At 38.2% G+C, this 17767-nt stretch overlaps 1 protein-coding gene across 7 annotated transcripts in view; it reads right to left on the bottom strand.

Moving 5' to 3' along the window:
- The window catches only part of ARHGAP12 (Rho GTPase activating protein 12), a 75560-nt gene that overhangs the window by 43128 nt on the left and 14665 nt on the right, over positions 1-17767 (bottom strand). For all 7 annotated transcript variants that reach the window (XM_083858566.1, XM_083858567.1, XM_083858568.1 and 4 more), the window contains exon 3: positions 154-417. In XM_083858566.1, the coding sequence (XP_083714692.1) occupies positions 154-417 (264 nt within the window). The remainder of the gene's footprint in view (positions 1-153; positions 418-17767) is intronic.

The following is a 17767-nucleotide window of genomic DNA, read 5'->3' as shown; positions in this document are numbered from 1 at the left end:
GAAACTGTTGACTACTTCATACCAAGACACATAACCAAAAATACAAAGGAAGACACTCCTTGATACCTTGAAACTACGAGATACCAAATTCCACAGCAAAAGACCATTCATATGCATTACAATCGCATTGCTTTTGATCTCAGAAGGAACTACCTCATGATCTGCATGGCTCTGGGAATCCCCTTTATTAATGCTTGCATCTCGGGCCCACCGCGGAGGTTTCCAGGTTCGTTCCTGTGATCCTCTGTTGTAGTAATAACAGCGTCCTGTCGTGTCTTTATGGGTTTCCCATTCCCCATTTATTTGGACTGGAGCACTTGTAGGTAGTGGTGGAAGTGCAGACTGAGATATTTTCAGTTCTTGCAAATTAGCATAAACTGGTGAATCAGGCCTCCCTTGGCTTGGTGGAGTAGTTGGCTATTGAGAGAAGAAATGCACTGTTAACGAGCAAATGAATTTTCGAATGCTCCCTTACAAATCAGAATACAGTAGTAAAACAAACCAACAAACTCCTTTTTTTTGTTGTTAAGTACAAAAGCACAAAGGACAGCCATTAAATGCTGGGGTGTAAGAACATTAGATTCTTAATTCTAAGGTAGATATCACAACCTATATTTATTTAATACTGAACCAATTTTTCAGCATTTCTCCAGATGACAGCTGATAATTATGTCTTACAGGGGATTTGAAATACACTGGAATCGTCATCAAAAAATTATATGCTTGCCATGCCTTGCTGAAAAACTTCAGCTTTACAGTTCAAGTATTGCTCAGAAACTGTAAGTAATGTGAACTTATTCAAGACAATACACAGCATTTCTGAGATGCCACTTGTTAGGCAAAGATTGTTCCCCAACCTTTCCATCTCATTGTTGATACTGTGGGGGTGAATGTAAAGTAGTACTTTTGCATTCTCAGCAAGGTCTAAACAGGCAGCTCAGTTGGAAAGATGAACACAATGTTGTGACTAAAAAATTCTGAAAAACACCTGGACAGTTCAACTGTCGAATATGCTTAACTGAAACTATTTTGGGCAACATCACCAAGTGTTTCAATTACCCCTCTTTTCTTGTAGAAATTAAGTGCATATTCTTATCCACCTGATTTTGTTCACATACATGCACAAAAGTAGAACAACAAATACCGACAAGAAAACAAAACACTAATGAAAATTGCTTATTAATAAATAGTTTGCCAATGTGACAGCAGAAATTATGGTTAGAAGACCACGGAACTTACTGAAACCACAAGTACTTCCAAATGAGCCCCTACAGTGTTTAGGAGAGAAACAAAGCTTCAGATGTTCAATTATTAAAGTCTAATACAAACATGCCATGCAGACTGTAAGAGCAGGTTTTCACAAGAGCTGTGACTATGAAATTCTGAAAGCAGCTACTTATTAGATCAAACTAAAGAGTTTCCTGGTAATGCACTGCCATTTCTGTATTTTGGGGCACAATATTTAGGTACTCTAAAGGAAAAACTATACAGTTTATACATCCCCTTGGTTTTAATTGAGCAGCTTTGCTGTAGGCAAGTCCTTGTGCCTCCTGTTGCTACTGCATTGCATAAAAGATCTTTTATAATGTACTTTTAAACATTAAAATCATAAGATCCTAATCTAGGCCACATCTAATCATAAATTATCAGGGTTTGCTCAGGCAAGGCAGCATATCATACCACACAATCAGACATAAACTGATTGCACCATAGGTAGAACCAAATATGGGCAATATCCACAACCAAAGGGGGAAACAGCCAGAGAGGAACTTAATGAGATTATAACGGGCATGGACTTGTTTTGCGTGCCTTTAAAAGAGACAACGCAGCTTACCAGATATAGCAAGTACAGTACAACTCAGGCAAACTACAACTGCTGAAAACAAAACAACAAAAAAACAACAACAACAACAACAACAACAACAACAACAAAAAAAAAAAAAAAAAAAAAAAAAATGCAGCACTTGGCAAAATCTGAAAGCCAAAACCAATCAGTATCCTCCTATACCTCATTCAAAGGAAAAATCTGTTACAAAACTTGATGAACAGTAAAAGGATATTTTTATACTATCCAAGTTACATATCCTGTCTTTTTTTTTTTTTTTCCCTCCCGTGAGGAGGGTAGAACAGCTGCCTTTGGTAGAGTTGATCTTGAGAGCCCTGAGAGTATAAACAACACTACTGTGAATGAAGACCACTCCACTGTCTTCAGGGATAAACCAATTCCCTGGGATGTTGAGGCAGTACTCTTGATGCCTCCTCTTTCAATAGCACTCTGCCTTTGTGTCCAAAGAGCCTGAGCTGCACCTCCCACATAAACCACCCTGCCATTAAACCACGGGGTTTGTCACTGAAATGACACCACAGAACACACAAACCTCCAGCTTTTTCCTCTCTTTTAAGGAAGTGGCAAAAGAGGCACCACCAAGCGCCCTGGCTGCTGCCACGGAGGGGCTGGTGGCTTGCACAACCCTCACCTCCTCCTGAAATTCTCTTCTACACAAAGCAGTAAGGCAGCTTTGCTATCCGGCCTGCATTAACAGCTACTTTTTTGTTTTAATTAAGATAATTAAGTGCCATCATTAAAAGAAGAGTACTCTGTATTAATAGGAGTGTTTTCCAAATAGAAAGTCTGCAACACAGAATGCTTGGTAAATTTTTGCTTTGGAACATCTTCTCAATACATAATAAGAATACACAAGCAATACATAAGAATATGGCTCAGAGGTTTCACACTGAGGTTTTCAATCATTTCAGCATTATAAACCAGCACAATCCCAGATGAAACTGCAGGATGTGGATGTGTTCAGCCAATACTGGGAGCTCACAGTCAAACTACTGCCACCTAACTCAGGCAATATACAAGTAATGTTTAAAACAGAAACACGATATGAAAATGTAAATGAGGGATTTTCTTCTGAATGCTTTGTGCTTCCAAACTCAATACACCAATTTCTGGTTTTCAAGGAAAAGACATAACTTTCCTCCTGAGCAACAAACAAGACAACTAACTGTCCTGCCAAGCCAGCCCTCCAGCTACTTCCATTCCCTGCTATCTTCTCTTCTGACAGATTCCTCAGGGAGAACTGCAAGATTTCTGAAAGACATTCAGAAATTACTGCTTTCAGTGAAGCATTAAGAAAATGCAAAGCCACCAATCTGACTATAACACACAGCTTAGCTCATAAGTAGGTCTTTGAGGGATATGACTTCCTTATCAGGAACTATTTCTAATAACCTTGTAGCACACAAGGAAACTTCCTCCCACCCTGAGCCATGTGATGAGGTTTGTTGCTGTGTCTAGGATTTTGCTCAGTTCAACAGCACTCAACCTAACCAAGGCTAATTTTGTCAAGAATATCTTATTTATTGATTAAAAAAATAGCTCTTAGAAAGTTCAAAGTTTCCTGAAATTAACATTAGTGTATGCTCTATGCCGATGTTGGCAGGAAGGCCAACCCCTCCTGGCCTCCACCCCTCAGGCTGGGAAGGGGAATCCCACACAGGCAGGTCACAGTGGATGTCCCTGTAGAGCTCCCGGGCACTGCACCACCCCTCTTTCCTTTCAGATGAACATTTTGTGAGTTCACAATGGAGTTCTGCAAAAGACTTGAATCATTTCAAGCCAAAAAGCAGATTCATTTAACTTTCATTTATCAAAATGATTACTCACTGACAATATATTAATACAAATAGACAAAGCATTACCTAGACCAAAACAGTTCCTGATCACTTCCATGGGTGTGTGCCCCAAACCAGAGAGACACAGTTAAGGGAGATTTAAATATATGCTAAACACTAAATGGGACTTCGAGAACTTCCCTCCCTGAGGCTTGTTTTTTCTTGCACTATCAAACTCTGAATGCTCATAGACATGGAATTAAATCTTCCCAAAGAGACTCCTTGTCTTCTCACTATCAGAACTGCAAGAACACATCCTTCAACATGCCCATGCATGCACATACTAAACGCCTTACACTCCCAAACATTTCAACATTCATTCACTACTTGATATGGATTTCATTTTTTCATGTTGCTTTCTCCTGCTAAGAGTGAAGGACTCTTGCTGGAAAAGTGATGTAGGAAAATTAGAAAGCAGAAATGCTTCTACAACACTACAACATGAATGAAAATTGTACAGCCCATTAGGCACTCTGGCAACTTTAAGAACATAAGGACCTCTCCCAGAGCTCAGTAATGCTCTCTATAATACTGTAGAAATCTGCCACATTTAACCTCGGTCTCTCAGAAAACTCTGCTTGCACTAGATCCTTGCTAATTGATAAGAGAGTTTCATGCAGGCAGGACCAAGTTTCCAGGATCAACACACAACATTCTTCAAACACAGACTGCACACACAGCATTTTCAGAACACAGTTTTTATACTGGCACAGTAGGAAGCAGATACTGGCCTTTAAAAAAACAACCTGTTAATCATTCATGAATGAACAGTCAACATTTTTAACAAAGGCCACAGATATGCTATCAGGCCGCTGGAAACCTGAACTCAGTGCAATGGAAAGCAAATGTACACATTTTGGTAATGAAAAGTACCTTGTGAAGTAGCACAGTGTGCCAGTAACAAAAAGACAGAAAACAAAGTTTGCTTTTAACTGGTAAGTTTTCTTCTTACAGAACTTAAATTCAAGACAAAAACTTCTAGAACATAACAACTGCTTAAAGAATGACTGCAATGTTAGCCTGCAGAACACGACCTACAACACATCGAACTGCTTTCACTGTGGTGCCTGTTTGCAGCTTCTCTTAATGTTATGAACCTGAATGTAAAAGCTTTCATTTCAGTAGCAGCATACAGATTACTGTAAGTAGCTGCTAAAAATGAAGAACCTTAAAAAAAAAAGGAAAGGCAAATCTCAATACTTCTTGTGAAGTTACAAACAGATTGTCCACACTCATGCAAAAGAGGAGAGCATTATATTGAAGGAAAGCAAGAGAATACGTCTCTGCAGTAGCAAGCTGAAGAAAGGACAACAGGCAAATCCCACAGCATCCTGAGACTGGGAACGAAGCATCCCAGTTCCCTCAACAACTGAGCTTCTTGCCAAGGAATTCCCACTGTCCTTTTAGGAAGGCCTGGGATTTCAATACCAGCTTTATTCAACAGGAATGATACAAAAGAAATCTCAAAAACTCTACGGTTTCGTTTTCATAAAGTGACAGCTTCAACTGGAATAATTAGCTCATCTTTTCCTTCCTCTTTCTGCTTTTGGTTTATATTTTTACAGACATGTTCTGCACTCTGTTTTCTTTCTAACAGATACAACCATATCTACAATTTATACCAAAAATTACAACGGGGGAGGTTTTTAGTGAGTCCTCTACTACCTCAGAGGTGAATAGAACAAGTTAATTTAACAAGCCAAATGTAAATGGGAACTGAAACAATTTTTATGCTCTAACCTTCTCCAACATAGGCTAGATAATTCATACTGTAAGTCTAAGGAACTAATAAAACAACAAGAGTAAATATTATAAGCCTGTTAACAGCTGATTATAAATTTCAGACAAGTTCCCTTCTGTTTTAGCTCTTGTATAACACAAAAAAGAATTTCCTACTGTTGATGAAAATATAAATCTCCATCTAGTGTTACTGTAATCTACCAATATCTAGGTGCATAGCAAAAAGCCCCTCAAAATAAATACATTCTCTTCCCTTTGTAGCCCAAAAAAATGACTAAGATTATTTTCATACTCATCAAGATAATGATTTATTTAACTGTATTGGAAAATCCTGCAGCACATAAAGCTAAAGGTGGCTGCTTCTGCCACATTCACAAGCAGTCAGGAACAGGAATGGAAAGTGGCTGCAGCAGCAAGACACAGCCTGAGACAGGAGGGAGCACTTGGGTGAGTCTTGGAGTGCCAGAGACCACTCCCTGATCATCCATCATAAGTGACTGATGAAAGAAAATTGATGGAAAACCATTTTCTCCCCTTCACACTCTGCAAATTTCCCATTCACATTCCTGCAGTTGCTCACTGCATGAGCAAACTATTACATATGAACGTAGGAAGTTTATAACAATAAAAGAAAGTATACTGAAGTATGCAACAGTGATGTCAAATATTTTAAAAAACGGAAATAAGATCTTACAATGGGATCCTTTGTCAAACATGCACAAAGATGACAGTGTTTACCACACTTGTACTTTGCCACTTGCACAATCTAGCTTCTCCCTTCCATAAAAAAGCTTTTGTCCAAAGATATAGACAATGCTGCTTTTCCTATAGCAGAAAATTTCAATACCATATGAAACATTTTACATCATACATGCTTAAACAGCAAGCTTACCCCAGTTAGGAAAGAGAGGCCAAATCTGACAATATTCAAAAGTCAGTAGTCAGAAGACAGTAAATCTTCACTCCTTTTTCCCCCTGTTCACCAGATCAAATGCTGATACTTTCAACACACATAACAAATTATCTGAAACCTAATTCAGAAATTTAGTCCACATCTTGAACAACCTGGATATGCCATACAGAAGGAGATTTACACTTTACTTTTCCTCCACTTTTAGGGAAGTTAATTTCAAGTTGTTTTTGCGTTTTAGCTCAATTGCTGTCAATTCTTGAGCTCCAGGAAGCCCTCAGTACATGGCTGAATGCAGATTTGTGATTAATAAAGCTGTTGGGAATAATTTGTGATGTCTCTCAAGGATGTATTCTATAAAAACTAAAACAGTACACTAAGAAAACACAAAAAAGCCTAGCTTGCTTTCTCCAGTGGAAAACTCTCCTGTACTAGGCCAATAGGTATTGCTTTTCAGATGGCAAGTATCACAAGAGCACAAGCAGCCATTCAGTTGTTTTATAACTGTTACAGCAGAATAATCTCTTCAAGTTTCAGAAGCAGTGGAGACTCCTCAGTTATCAAAGCATTTACTGTTTTAGCTGGTTTAATGTATAATGTTGTACATCTCATTTGCCTCAGAGGGGTGAAAGTATTCTTAAAGGCAGGTTATTAAGATCTTCATGGAACGCTTCTATGTTGTATCCATTACAGAAACACAGCAGGTCTAAGAAATTGTGGGAATAGTGTAGAATGGTATCATTTGAACTCATAATAACCTATAAAGGTCATGGAAAAGTTTCCATTACAGTCACTTCAGACTGAATAGCAATTTTTTCTACACTTCACATTTTCGAAAGTACAGATCCCACAGCCTTCAAGAGTACTTTTGAGGGTTCAGTGCTTACACAAAGCACAGTAAAGCCAGGAACCCATGAAAAGTGCAGATGGGAAAGTAAACACCAGCTCTGATAAAATTCCCAAGTTACTGGAGCTGTAGTACTGAGCAAGCTCAAAAACCTAAAAGATAGCTTGAGAACCACTTGAATAAACAGAATGAAGTCTAAATACTACCACACAAGTTACCAAAACCCCATCATTCAGTAGAGCAAAAACTGTAATATTCTTCTATTAGAAAGAGAAGGAAAACCCAGAAAAATTAAGAACTTTTTAAACTCTATTATAATGGTTCACTTTTACAATATAGAGTTGGGGAATTCTGAAAAAAAATAGAGAAAATAACAATTTGCAAGAGATAGTTCTAAAACAGACCAGTCATCAAATATGTGTTCTCTTAGAAAGGGTACTTCATTCCAAACACTTGACAAGAAAATGCAGAACTCCCACTCAGTTTACAGCTCCTGTCCTTTTACTCTGCTTGCAAAAGCAGATTTCACTTGTGTGAAACTCTGCTTCATCAAATGCTGCTTGTGGCAGCAAATCTGGCAAGCCTCTGTTACGGTGGTATTTCTTTGTTAGGTGTTAGAATAATTCCAAAATATCTTCCTGATCTTATGAACTGCAACACTTAGAAGTTTTTAATAACATATGCAGCTGCAGAACATCATCAGTATTCAAAGAGTACAAGCAAAGTTGATGTCTGACCACACTTACTGGAAATATCTTATGGGATTAATTACGGTGGCAAACCCCAGTGAAGAACAGAGTTAACTGGTGTAGGAAGCAAAGTATCAAATCAGATACTAGAATGGCATCTGTTGGCTTGCCTTACTAATATATTAACAGTAATACATTCTAATTGATCAGTAATACAGTCTGTTGTGTAACTGGTAGGCTCCACTCACTTTTAGCCCTGTTACCCTCCACATCTGCCTCTCCAAGCATTCCCTGAGTTTATTACCTGCAATTACCATTCACAAGCTACTACACCTCTCACGTGCCCCAATGAAATTGCTCCAGAGGGCAATTTCCTTCATTAAACTGCCCACTTGGGAATAAACTTCAGCTGATGTAGCTGTAGGTATTCACATGGACTTCCATAAACATTGCATTAAAATCTTGAAAAACTAATTTCAAAAGTGCTCAATGTATAAACAGGAACACCTGAAAAAGCATGTTCTAGGGATCATGACTGGCTAAACAGTTTCAAAATACATGATTTGAAGAACCACATTTTCGATACTGTCATGCTAACTCTATACCTTTACAAACCAAAACACAAATTATGCACCCAAATTCTAGAAAAATTATGGTAAAATCTGTTCATCAACTAATGTATTCATACTCTAATATAAAACAAACTTGGATTAGGGAAATAAGAATCTCAGACTTGTTCTTAAGTCTGTACACACAAAGTCCATGTTTCTACCTTCAGGCAAATTTTTTTCAGAGCCATCCTTTCTAACACATCAGAATGTCTGCTATATAAAAAAGCCAAAACCACTTTCTTCACTTTTTCCTTTTGAAAAAACTGGTTTGCTAATCTTAGGAGAAAGGGAAGCCAAGAGAAAAGTAACTTGACAAAGTAACTTTAAATGAGTTAGTTACCCTAACTACCCACGCACACAAGAAAAGAATTTCTTTCGTGCAGAAAGGCAGAAGCCACACTGACACTTCTGCTTATACAGAAATTCAGCAAATGCTTTTACTAATTCAGTTCATGTAACCAAATCTATAAAGCACATAGTTCAATGGACCCAGGCAACAACTTAAAGCTTAGAAAACAATAAAAACCACAAATTTATTTGTTTCAGAAAGTCAAAGATTAATGATACATTTTTAAGACTTAGCTATGCTGGTCTATTGGCCACCAGCTACCAAAAGGAACAATCTCATCTCCCTTGCCATCTGCACCCTGATGCTGATGTGGCCCTGCAGAAAAGGGAAGGCCTAACCCAGAATGACAACAAATTAATCCTGCTGCGACTTCAAAAACAAAGCAAACAAAAGCCCCACAAACAAACAAAAAGCCCTCCCCTATTTAGACTCCTTCGGTGTTTGCAGGTCACTGCAAGGTCAGCCAGAGATACCTCTGAAGTGTCTAAGGTGACAGGAGAGCAGGACCTTCTCTTTCAGAACCTCTCTGTTAGTTCTTAAGGAGGTTTTAGCTGCCTAATTAAATTCCAAAGGTAGCTGAAAGAAGGAATTATCTTCAAGTATCTAAAACAGAATCAGTTATAGAAACAGTAACAAGTAAAAAACTGTCTATTTATTCCAGGGACAGGTTAAAAAACCGGCTAGTTTGAAGGAGGGGAAAAAAGTTACTTACGTATGGAGCAAATAAGGAATTAAATTTTGCAACAGACTAATCAGTAAAATAGGGAACTTTCTTTGACAGCATAAGTGCAGTTTAGTCCACAACCTTCAATAGCTCTTTTGGTATTCTTGCTTCTGTCCCTATGCACTGTGAAAGAACCACAATGGGATTGTTCTCTATTTTCCTTCCTCTCACAAAGCTTTGTAAACAAGGCTACATTACATGTAACCCTCATCCTGAAAAGCAGCACATTCACATCTTAACTTTGAAACAAATGACGAAGCTGTTAAAAGTATATAGTAAGAAGCTGATTTATTGTACAAGTATGGACAACTGAAATGCTGGGTTTAAGTTCTTGGTTTTTTTCTTAAGAAAAATCAGCAGCCCATAAGAAGGAGCAATACAGTACCATGGTGAGCAGAGCATTAAAAAACTGCAGCAGAAGAGACCTCATGCCTTTAAAGAAGGAAATAAGTACTCCAAGTAGCTCAGGCAAAGAATAACAAATATTTTTAAGATGACTAAGGATAGCTCTTCCTCTCACCTCAGAGTACAGAACACAGCAGTAGGATGAAAGACTGGAGTGGAAAGAGAAAGGTATTTTGTTTGCTAGCTTAAGTCCCACACTTGGAATGAATTCTGAATTCTGAAGAACATGTTTTTTGTCAGAATTTTGAGAGAAACTGTTTTAACATTAAATCTAACATGTGCAGTACTTTACATATGGAGTATAAAATAAGACATTTTCCTTGCAACATCTTGAAAATTTGAAAAATATTGCTAATACTAGTTTTTAGTAGAAAAACCTAGGTCAGGAATGTCGAGAATATCTTAAATCAATTTAAGCAAGGAAAGATGCTATATTCTCCTCTCCTCTGCAAACCACCAGGGTTTCTCAATACTCTAGGTAAATTAAAACCCAAAGTGTTATAAAAGCATACCAGTAAGGAAATAGGAAATTTTCTCTCCCCTCCCTCTGTGTATTTTCCCCTAAAACAAAAATTTAAGGACAATTTTCTTCAACCTGTAGCAAAACTGGCAAGGATAAAACAAGAGGCTGCCACTGAGTCTAGTCATCCTTCCAATTTCAGGCATTCCCACAAATCTGAGGGATGAGTTATGGACAATCAAGCTTTTCAGTTTTCAGAAAAAAAATAGGGACATATTCCATTTTCAGTTCATTGAGGTTGTTAACCCCAAAAAACTCATAAGATGCAAAACAAACCAGACAAGAAAATATACACAGTGCTGTACTTTGTGATGTTAATTTTTTTTCAGAACAAGCAAGTTCAACAATGGACAAACCTACTTCCATGTCCAGAGATGATCAAAAAGGCAGTAAAATTATCTCTACACTAAAAAGCTTTCCAACACAGAATTTAAGTCACCCAAGGCAATATCCTGAAATGTGCCAACAGCAAGTGGGAATACTTGTGCTTCAACTGCACTTCTCTGACTATGAATTATCAGTTTCACCATCCTCAAGAACTGCAGCCATTAAGTCAATTCCCAGGTACAATCTGCAAAAACAACCCCAAAATGTTATGAGCTGTAAAACCACACATATTTAATTAAGAGCAGTTTTACTGGGACCTGTGGCCATTTCCCCCTGGCTCACTTTCACAGCTGCAGCACTGACAGGAAACCTAAAGTCATTTTTCTTCCCTGAGAAGTTGCAAATAAGTAAATGATGAAACAAACTGCATTTTGTAATACAAAACAGAGGTCCTGCAAACTAAATTAACTGGGTTTTGGGGGTTTTGCTTAACTTCTTTATGCTTCTGAGTAAATGCAGTGCAATCTAAAATCCAGTATTCATCTATTCAGAAGCAGTTAATTGTAATTTTCACAGTACAAATACAACTTCTACAAGGCCATGAGGAAAAAAAAATCTGTTGATGGTATGCTACAGAAACCAAGAAAGAATGACAAAATAAAATCAACACATAATGCCTACAGCATGTCTATTCTATCTTACATAGAACAATTGGTGAAGGGACTAAGGCAGTGTGCCACACAGTCTACAAACTGACTTTAAAAAAGGGAGGAGATAAAGAATGTATGCCATAATATCAAAGAATAATAACAAATGAGCACATCAACAATTTCCCCAGAAGCTCAGCACAGCTATCCACCCTCCAATGCCAAAACTAAATCTGAGTATCTCTCCTCTTCCAACAACAGTCCTTAAACATTACCCAGTTACACATTTCACACAGAAAATTACTGCATGATGCCCACTGGTATGTGTTGCAAAACAGGTGTCAGAATATGTTCCATGGTCCCTTACGTTCTACATGGACTGCTGAGCAATTAAAAGGCTTGGTACTATCTATTCAATATAAAATACTGTGTTTGCTGTAGATGCCAACTGTGTAAGTAACAGCATACACACACACAAAGTCTTACCCTAGTCTTCTGTGTGGATTCCATTCACTCAGACAAGTATGAACATCTACTGTAATTAAATGTTTAATCCTCCTGCTTGTTTTCAGGTCCTTCTCAAACAGTTTGAGGATGAAAGACCTCGTATGAAGAGCTGAAACAAAGAGGTATGGCTTGCCAGAAAGGAGAAGAGGTGTGTATGGGAAGGGGGTCAAGTATTTTGATATTTGAAGTAGACTCCATCTCCCAAAGCCTGCTGTCACAGTTATACCAACCCAGAGAAGGTTTGCTAAAGATGCACTCATCATAAAGATTGCATCTGGTCATCCCAGGGATGGCACTGCATTCCAAGTAGAGCCATTCTGACCAAGTCCAGCACTGCTGGATTAAGACCATAAAAACCTTTTTTGAATTCTGGGCTCAAGGAATGAGATAAGACTCTCAGAAGTAAGAGAAATGAGTGAGAGCAGCTATAAGTGAACCAGACCCTGCAATAAAAATAGGAAGCAGAGTTCTTTGTCACATCCCTGCCCATCATGCGAACTGCCTGGGCTGACTGTCTGGTACCACACTGGGGGGTGGGAAAACACAGTGACCCTTCTCACTTCCCCCATGATTGAAAGACAAATTCTCAACTTACTAAAAGTAAAATAAACTGACACAACTGAACTCCTTCTGCTGTGCAACACCATTTTTCATGGCTGACAAGAAAAACTGAAAATTATCCCAAGCCCTAAGTATCAGAGATTCATTCCAAATCTATCAGTAAAATGAAGGACTTATTAAACCTTAAAAAAAAAAAAATACTGCCCCTAAACAAAAGACAGGGAAGAAAAAAAGAAACAGTCAGATTCAGATATCTGGCACTAACCCTCTCTGAAACTTCCTCCTGATGATCCAAGTGAAAGAGGCTACACTAGCACACGCACTCCCCTGCGCACTGTGTGCTCCACATTGCAAAGCATGTTCCAAAATACTGGGGGGTAAACTAATTTTGAAAACACCAAATAATTTCTGTGATTTTTTTTTTCACTGAAGTAGGATTTACAAAGTCTTCTGACAGCTACAAAACTGTGATTAAATTTAGAGAGTATGTTTAAATGGACTAATAATATACAGCTGTTTTTGTTGCCAGGAATCTATTTTGTAAAATAACATAATTTTAAATTCTAATGTAAAAGCTTTCATGTAAGAAGAATTGCATTAGAAAAGACACCAATAAATCACCAGCACGCAGTAGATAGGAATACGTAATGGTACTCCTGTTATACAGTGTGAGGGAGTTCTGAAAACACTGTCAAACTTCATTAAGAGGAATGTTAGGCTTACTCAAAATTACTAAAACATTCCAGGCTTTTTTGACTGTCCTAGGCAATAAAGCAAACCTATTAGCAGTACATTATGGCTGAGATGGCAAGAATCTGCTAATAGTTTCATGCTGATTAAGCAACAGGCAGTGAGCGGTGCCCTGCGCCGGCCACAGCGAGCACAGCCCTCCCCCGTGCTGCTGAATTATAATTCCATGCTCAGCACTCAGCGGATCAGCCGGAGCCACCAGCCTTTAGAGAACATTCTCATTGAAACTACAAGTATAATAAAGTATGGCAGCATTGTCTGCCAAGCTGTCAGGGGAAAAAAAAATGTTTCAAAGTACATACATGTATACCTGAGTGTATAGTAATGCTCAGCACATGAAGCTGTTCTTGCAAGCTGGTGTTTATCTGCAGAAGACACAGATGGAATGGAAGCTGAACTTCCTGGGAGTCTCCAAGAGAAATATTAATTAATAATTAATGTATTTAGAACTACTAGATACACTAATACTTTCCCATTGATTTCTATGTTGTTTTCCAGCGAGATTTCCATCGAGCTCATATAAAAAGGTGTATTATGCAACTGCAGGCATTGTAGGAGCTCTGGGTTTCAGGTCCCACGAGGGTCTGTAGAGTAACAGTGCTGAAAGCTGATCAGTCCAAGGCCCAGAGAGCCTTCTGCAACACTGCTGGCAGCGTCAGAGCTTATTCTGATTGATGACTGTTAAGATTTTACTCTTCAGCCACATCTAGTACAACAGCTATATAAAAGATATAAAGCTTATTGGGAAAATTTAAGTGCCTGAATAGGCTTTAGGCTAACATTATTCCAAATGCTTTTGTCTTCACAAGAGCAGCAATTGAGTATGGAGGGTGATTAGCTGTATCTCCTAAATAACACTTACTGGAAGCGTTAGAGCTGTGCATTTGAGATTGCCACTGAAATGGGGGATTAGAGGATGGGCAAACAATCTGGCACAGGAACAGTACAGCAATCGTAACAAAACCTCCAGTGAAGCCTCAAGCTTCAAGATGAGCCTTGCAGCCATAAATCCCCTCAGAGGAATGCAGGGAGATGTTAAACTGCTAAACTCTGCAAAGAGCACATACTTTCCATTTCAGCGTATAAATTTGTCTATTTTGAGCAGAAACGGAAGTTTTATGCCCCCTTTTGCCATGGCAGTACAGAGCTTTGGGCCACACTGGCTGGTATGCTGTGACAAAATGCACATGGTAGCTGCAAGAAGTTACAAGTATCATTTTTTTTTTAAAGTCACTTATCATAAATTATGCCTTTATTGATATTCTTATATAATGCATTAATATGAGAACATTTTTCAAGATGAAGATTCAGACCAAGCAGCTGTTTGATATGATTTTGATGGCTTTTCATAGGCTTTCTCCTCCATGTAAAACTTCCTTCAATAAAGACTGAAGCTTAGAGATTATACAAAAGCAATTTTCCTCACACTATTCAAAATTTTTAATATATTTAAGCAATTTCAGCTAACAAGTAATTTTAACTTAACTGTTTAAAAGGTTAGGACATCATGCTCCCACTTACTCATTTATCTTATTATTAAAATAATCTAAAATTTCATTACTTTAAAAATCAAATTTCATTTTCACCAGGCAGATTTCAAACGGTCAATACATTAGACTTTCCCGTCTTTAAAACCCACTAGTCCCTTTATTAGATTATCCTTTATTAAATCTGTATTCAGATCCAGTATCCTCTCACATGTTTACTGTGTAACACTGAATATAATTAGTGGGTTCTATGACAGACAGCAAGACTTTTTTACAAGGTGCAAGACAAAGTCACTGTATAAGGACTTAGAGAAGAGATTACAATTCCATTTTCAAAGGAGTATTCGGTATTTTAGGATACTGCATTTCTTTGGAATCCTCCCTGTCTCCCAGTTTATTGGAATGGGACATTCACCAGCCTGCCTGAAGCAAACAAGCTTTAAGGATGGGAAAAATACTTAACATGAAAATAAATCTATTTTTTCCAATACTTTGCATGTGCTTTGTGTTTAAAACTGCTCTGACCAGGAAAAATATGTCTGATTTTGGCACTTATGGAAATGAAGTTCACAGCTCCACTAGAGAAGTATTTTAAAACTGAATTCCTTTTGTAAGTTGGGCTCTTAACAGGCTGTTTACATATTGTCACCTCCAGGATACATAAGTACTCAGCTGTTTAGTTTGCATGTTGAAGTTTCTAACTAAACCATAAAAATCTCACATATGTTGGCATCTGTCACCAATACTGGAGAGGAGAGAGATATAAAGAATTGAGACAGAATGTCACAAAGCCTTGTAAATTCCCAGGACACTGCTTCTATTCTCAAGACAATGTATGCGCTACAGCACACAAGCAAAACTGAAGTTTTGTCAGGGCTGCTTGAACCCCTCAACCTCATGTATTTTAATGACTTAGGACAAAGAACATCACGTATAACATTCTTTCTCCTATTACATCGCGTATAGCATTTCTTTCTGGTAAAGAAGAATAAAGTAGAAACCCAAGTCTCATGCCAGAGAAGACATACAGAGAACATTAGGTCACAACTTCAGTCTAATTTTTTTCCTTGAAAGATATAATAAGATGAGCAAAGTAAGTGTTATCAGTTAGCATATTTATATATTTATATGAGGTGTTTCAAATTTTGAGCAGAGCAAGAATATTTCCCTCAGCAGCTCTTTAAGACCACATAAAAAGAAGCCTGTGCATAATTACACCATGGTGTTTCTAGGATATTTTTAATTTTCAACTTTTAAGTGAGCTAGAACAGGCTATGATCACGCCAGTTTTAACACTGGGAATTCTGTTTTGCAAAAGTATACTGAATAGCAGGAGGAATGTTTTTAGAAATATGATCAACTCACTGTGCCTAACCTAAAGAAGTTAGATATTTTTTTAAGATCACTTCTGAGGGCATTTTAAAATGCTAAAGCAAAGTACACAATTGTACAGACTTTTCTCAAAATCCCAGAAATACTCAGCAATAGACTGTATGTACTGCTAACAGCAGAATTAAGCAAAGCAGTAAAATTCTCATGGGAATCTCAACCAGGTTGCATCTTTTTTTCTCTCTACAACTACTGAAAATAGAAGTATTTGTTCTTTGACTGTATTTCTTAGTCTGTTTCTCTCTATTTGCGGACAGTTTGTTGGCATCCAGTGTAAGGACAGAAAGCATGAAACACTCAGCCATGCATTTCTGCAGTTTTTCTTCCCCTTTATTTTCCTTACACTAGCAAGAATCTTTCATTTTCAGTAACAGCTATTTCTGCAAATCAGTATCTAGAAAAAGAAGTACACCTTTGTCACTGAATTTTGTGTTTCGACATGAAAATGTTAATCTGAAACCACCACTTTACTTCAATGAATATTAAACAAGCAATTTCTATTTTAGATGGCAGTTAAGATGATATAAAAAGGCTCATTGTTTGTGGAATTTTATTTACTTTATAATTCTGAGGCTGCACTGAAGCAGATCCAGCCATACCAAGGACAACACAGAAGGCTGGCTCAGGGCTCAAATCACCATTTAACATAATACTTTGAGAAGTAAAGCAGCAGTTTATAGACAGACAGTAATGATGAGAGCACAGGATAAGCACACAATTCCTGAGACCATCTACGGGCACAGAATTTAAATACAGCCCTTCAAGCTACTTTTCCCAGAAAACTGATTGCAAAGAAAGGATCTGTCAGTATCGTACCATCTTAGCACAATGTTCACTTCAATTGTTTTAATGAACAGCACACCAAAGACCTGCAGCAGCTGGAAAGAGCTGTTTTACAGGCCTCACAAAGGCCGCACAGAGAATCATTACAACTTAAGTTTGGACACAATCTGCTGAGGCTTTAAAGATTTACAAAACAAGATAAGAAGAATAAGAGAGTTTAGAGCTACAATTTTAGCACAGCATTTGGGATTTGGATTTTTCTGTTTTTCCATAAAAGAAAAAAACAAACCACAAGCCCAAGTACATATCCAAGTTTTGCTGAGCTAATAGTTACAGTAGAAAAGTATGAACTAGCAAAAAGCAAAAATGAATGCAATACAGTTTTTACATATATAATTAACTGAAAAGTAAAAAAAAACTTAAAAGTAAAATTTACGCCTTGGTGGATCACAATCTTGTGAAACACCAAGACAGGTCTCTCCTTGAGACTGAAGCATGGGAGAATAAAAAGAAAAATGATCTCAGGTTTATCCTCTCTCACGCTGTGCATCTCCTCAGGCAGTCACACAAGCACGACCCTTCAGGCTGGCAAAGGCAAGAAGAACGAAAGCCAGAGCAGCTGAAGGCCGTAGCTTTTGCTGAGGAGGCTGCAGTGGGTGATTGATGAGGAGCTGCCAGGGACACAGGTGAGCAGAGGAGCCCAGGGAGTGCAGGGGAGACGAGCAGAGGGTCAGAGGGACAGCGCTGTGTGACCACCGGGGCCCTACAGGGCCACGCTGCCTCTTCCCAAGCTCCTGCTCCCTGCCCAAGGCAAGGCAGCCACAGAGCCTGGCTGTGAAA

The sequence above is a fragment of the Zosterops lateralis genome, assembly GCF_965231275.1.
Source record: "Zosterops lateralis genome assembly, chromosome: 1".
Lineage (NCBI taxonomy): Eukaryota > Metazoa > Chordata > Aves > Passeriformes > Zosteropidae > Zosterops > Zosterops lateralis.
This window is presented reverse-complemented; position numbering and strand designations above follow the sequence as displayed.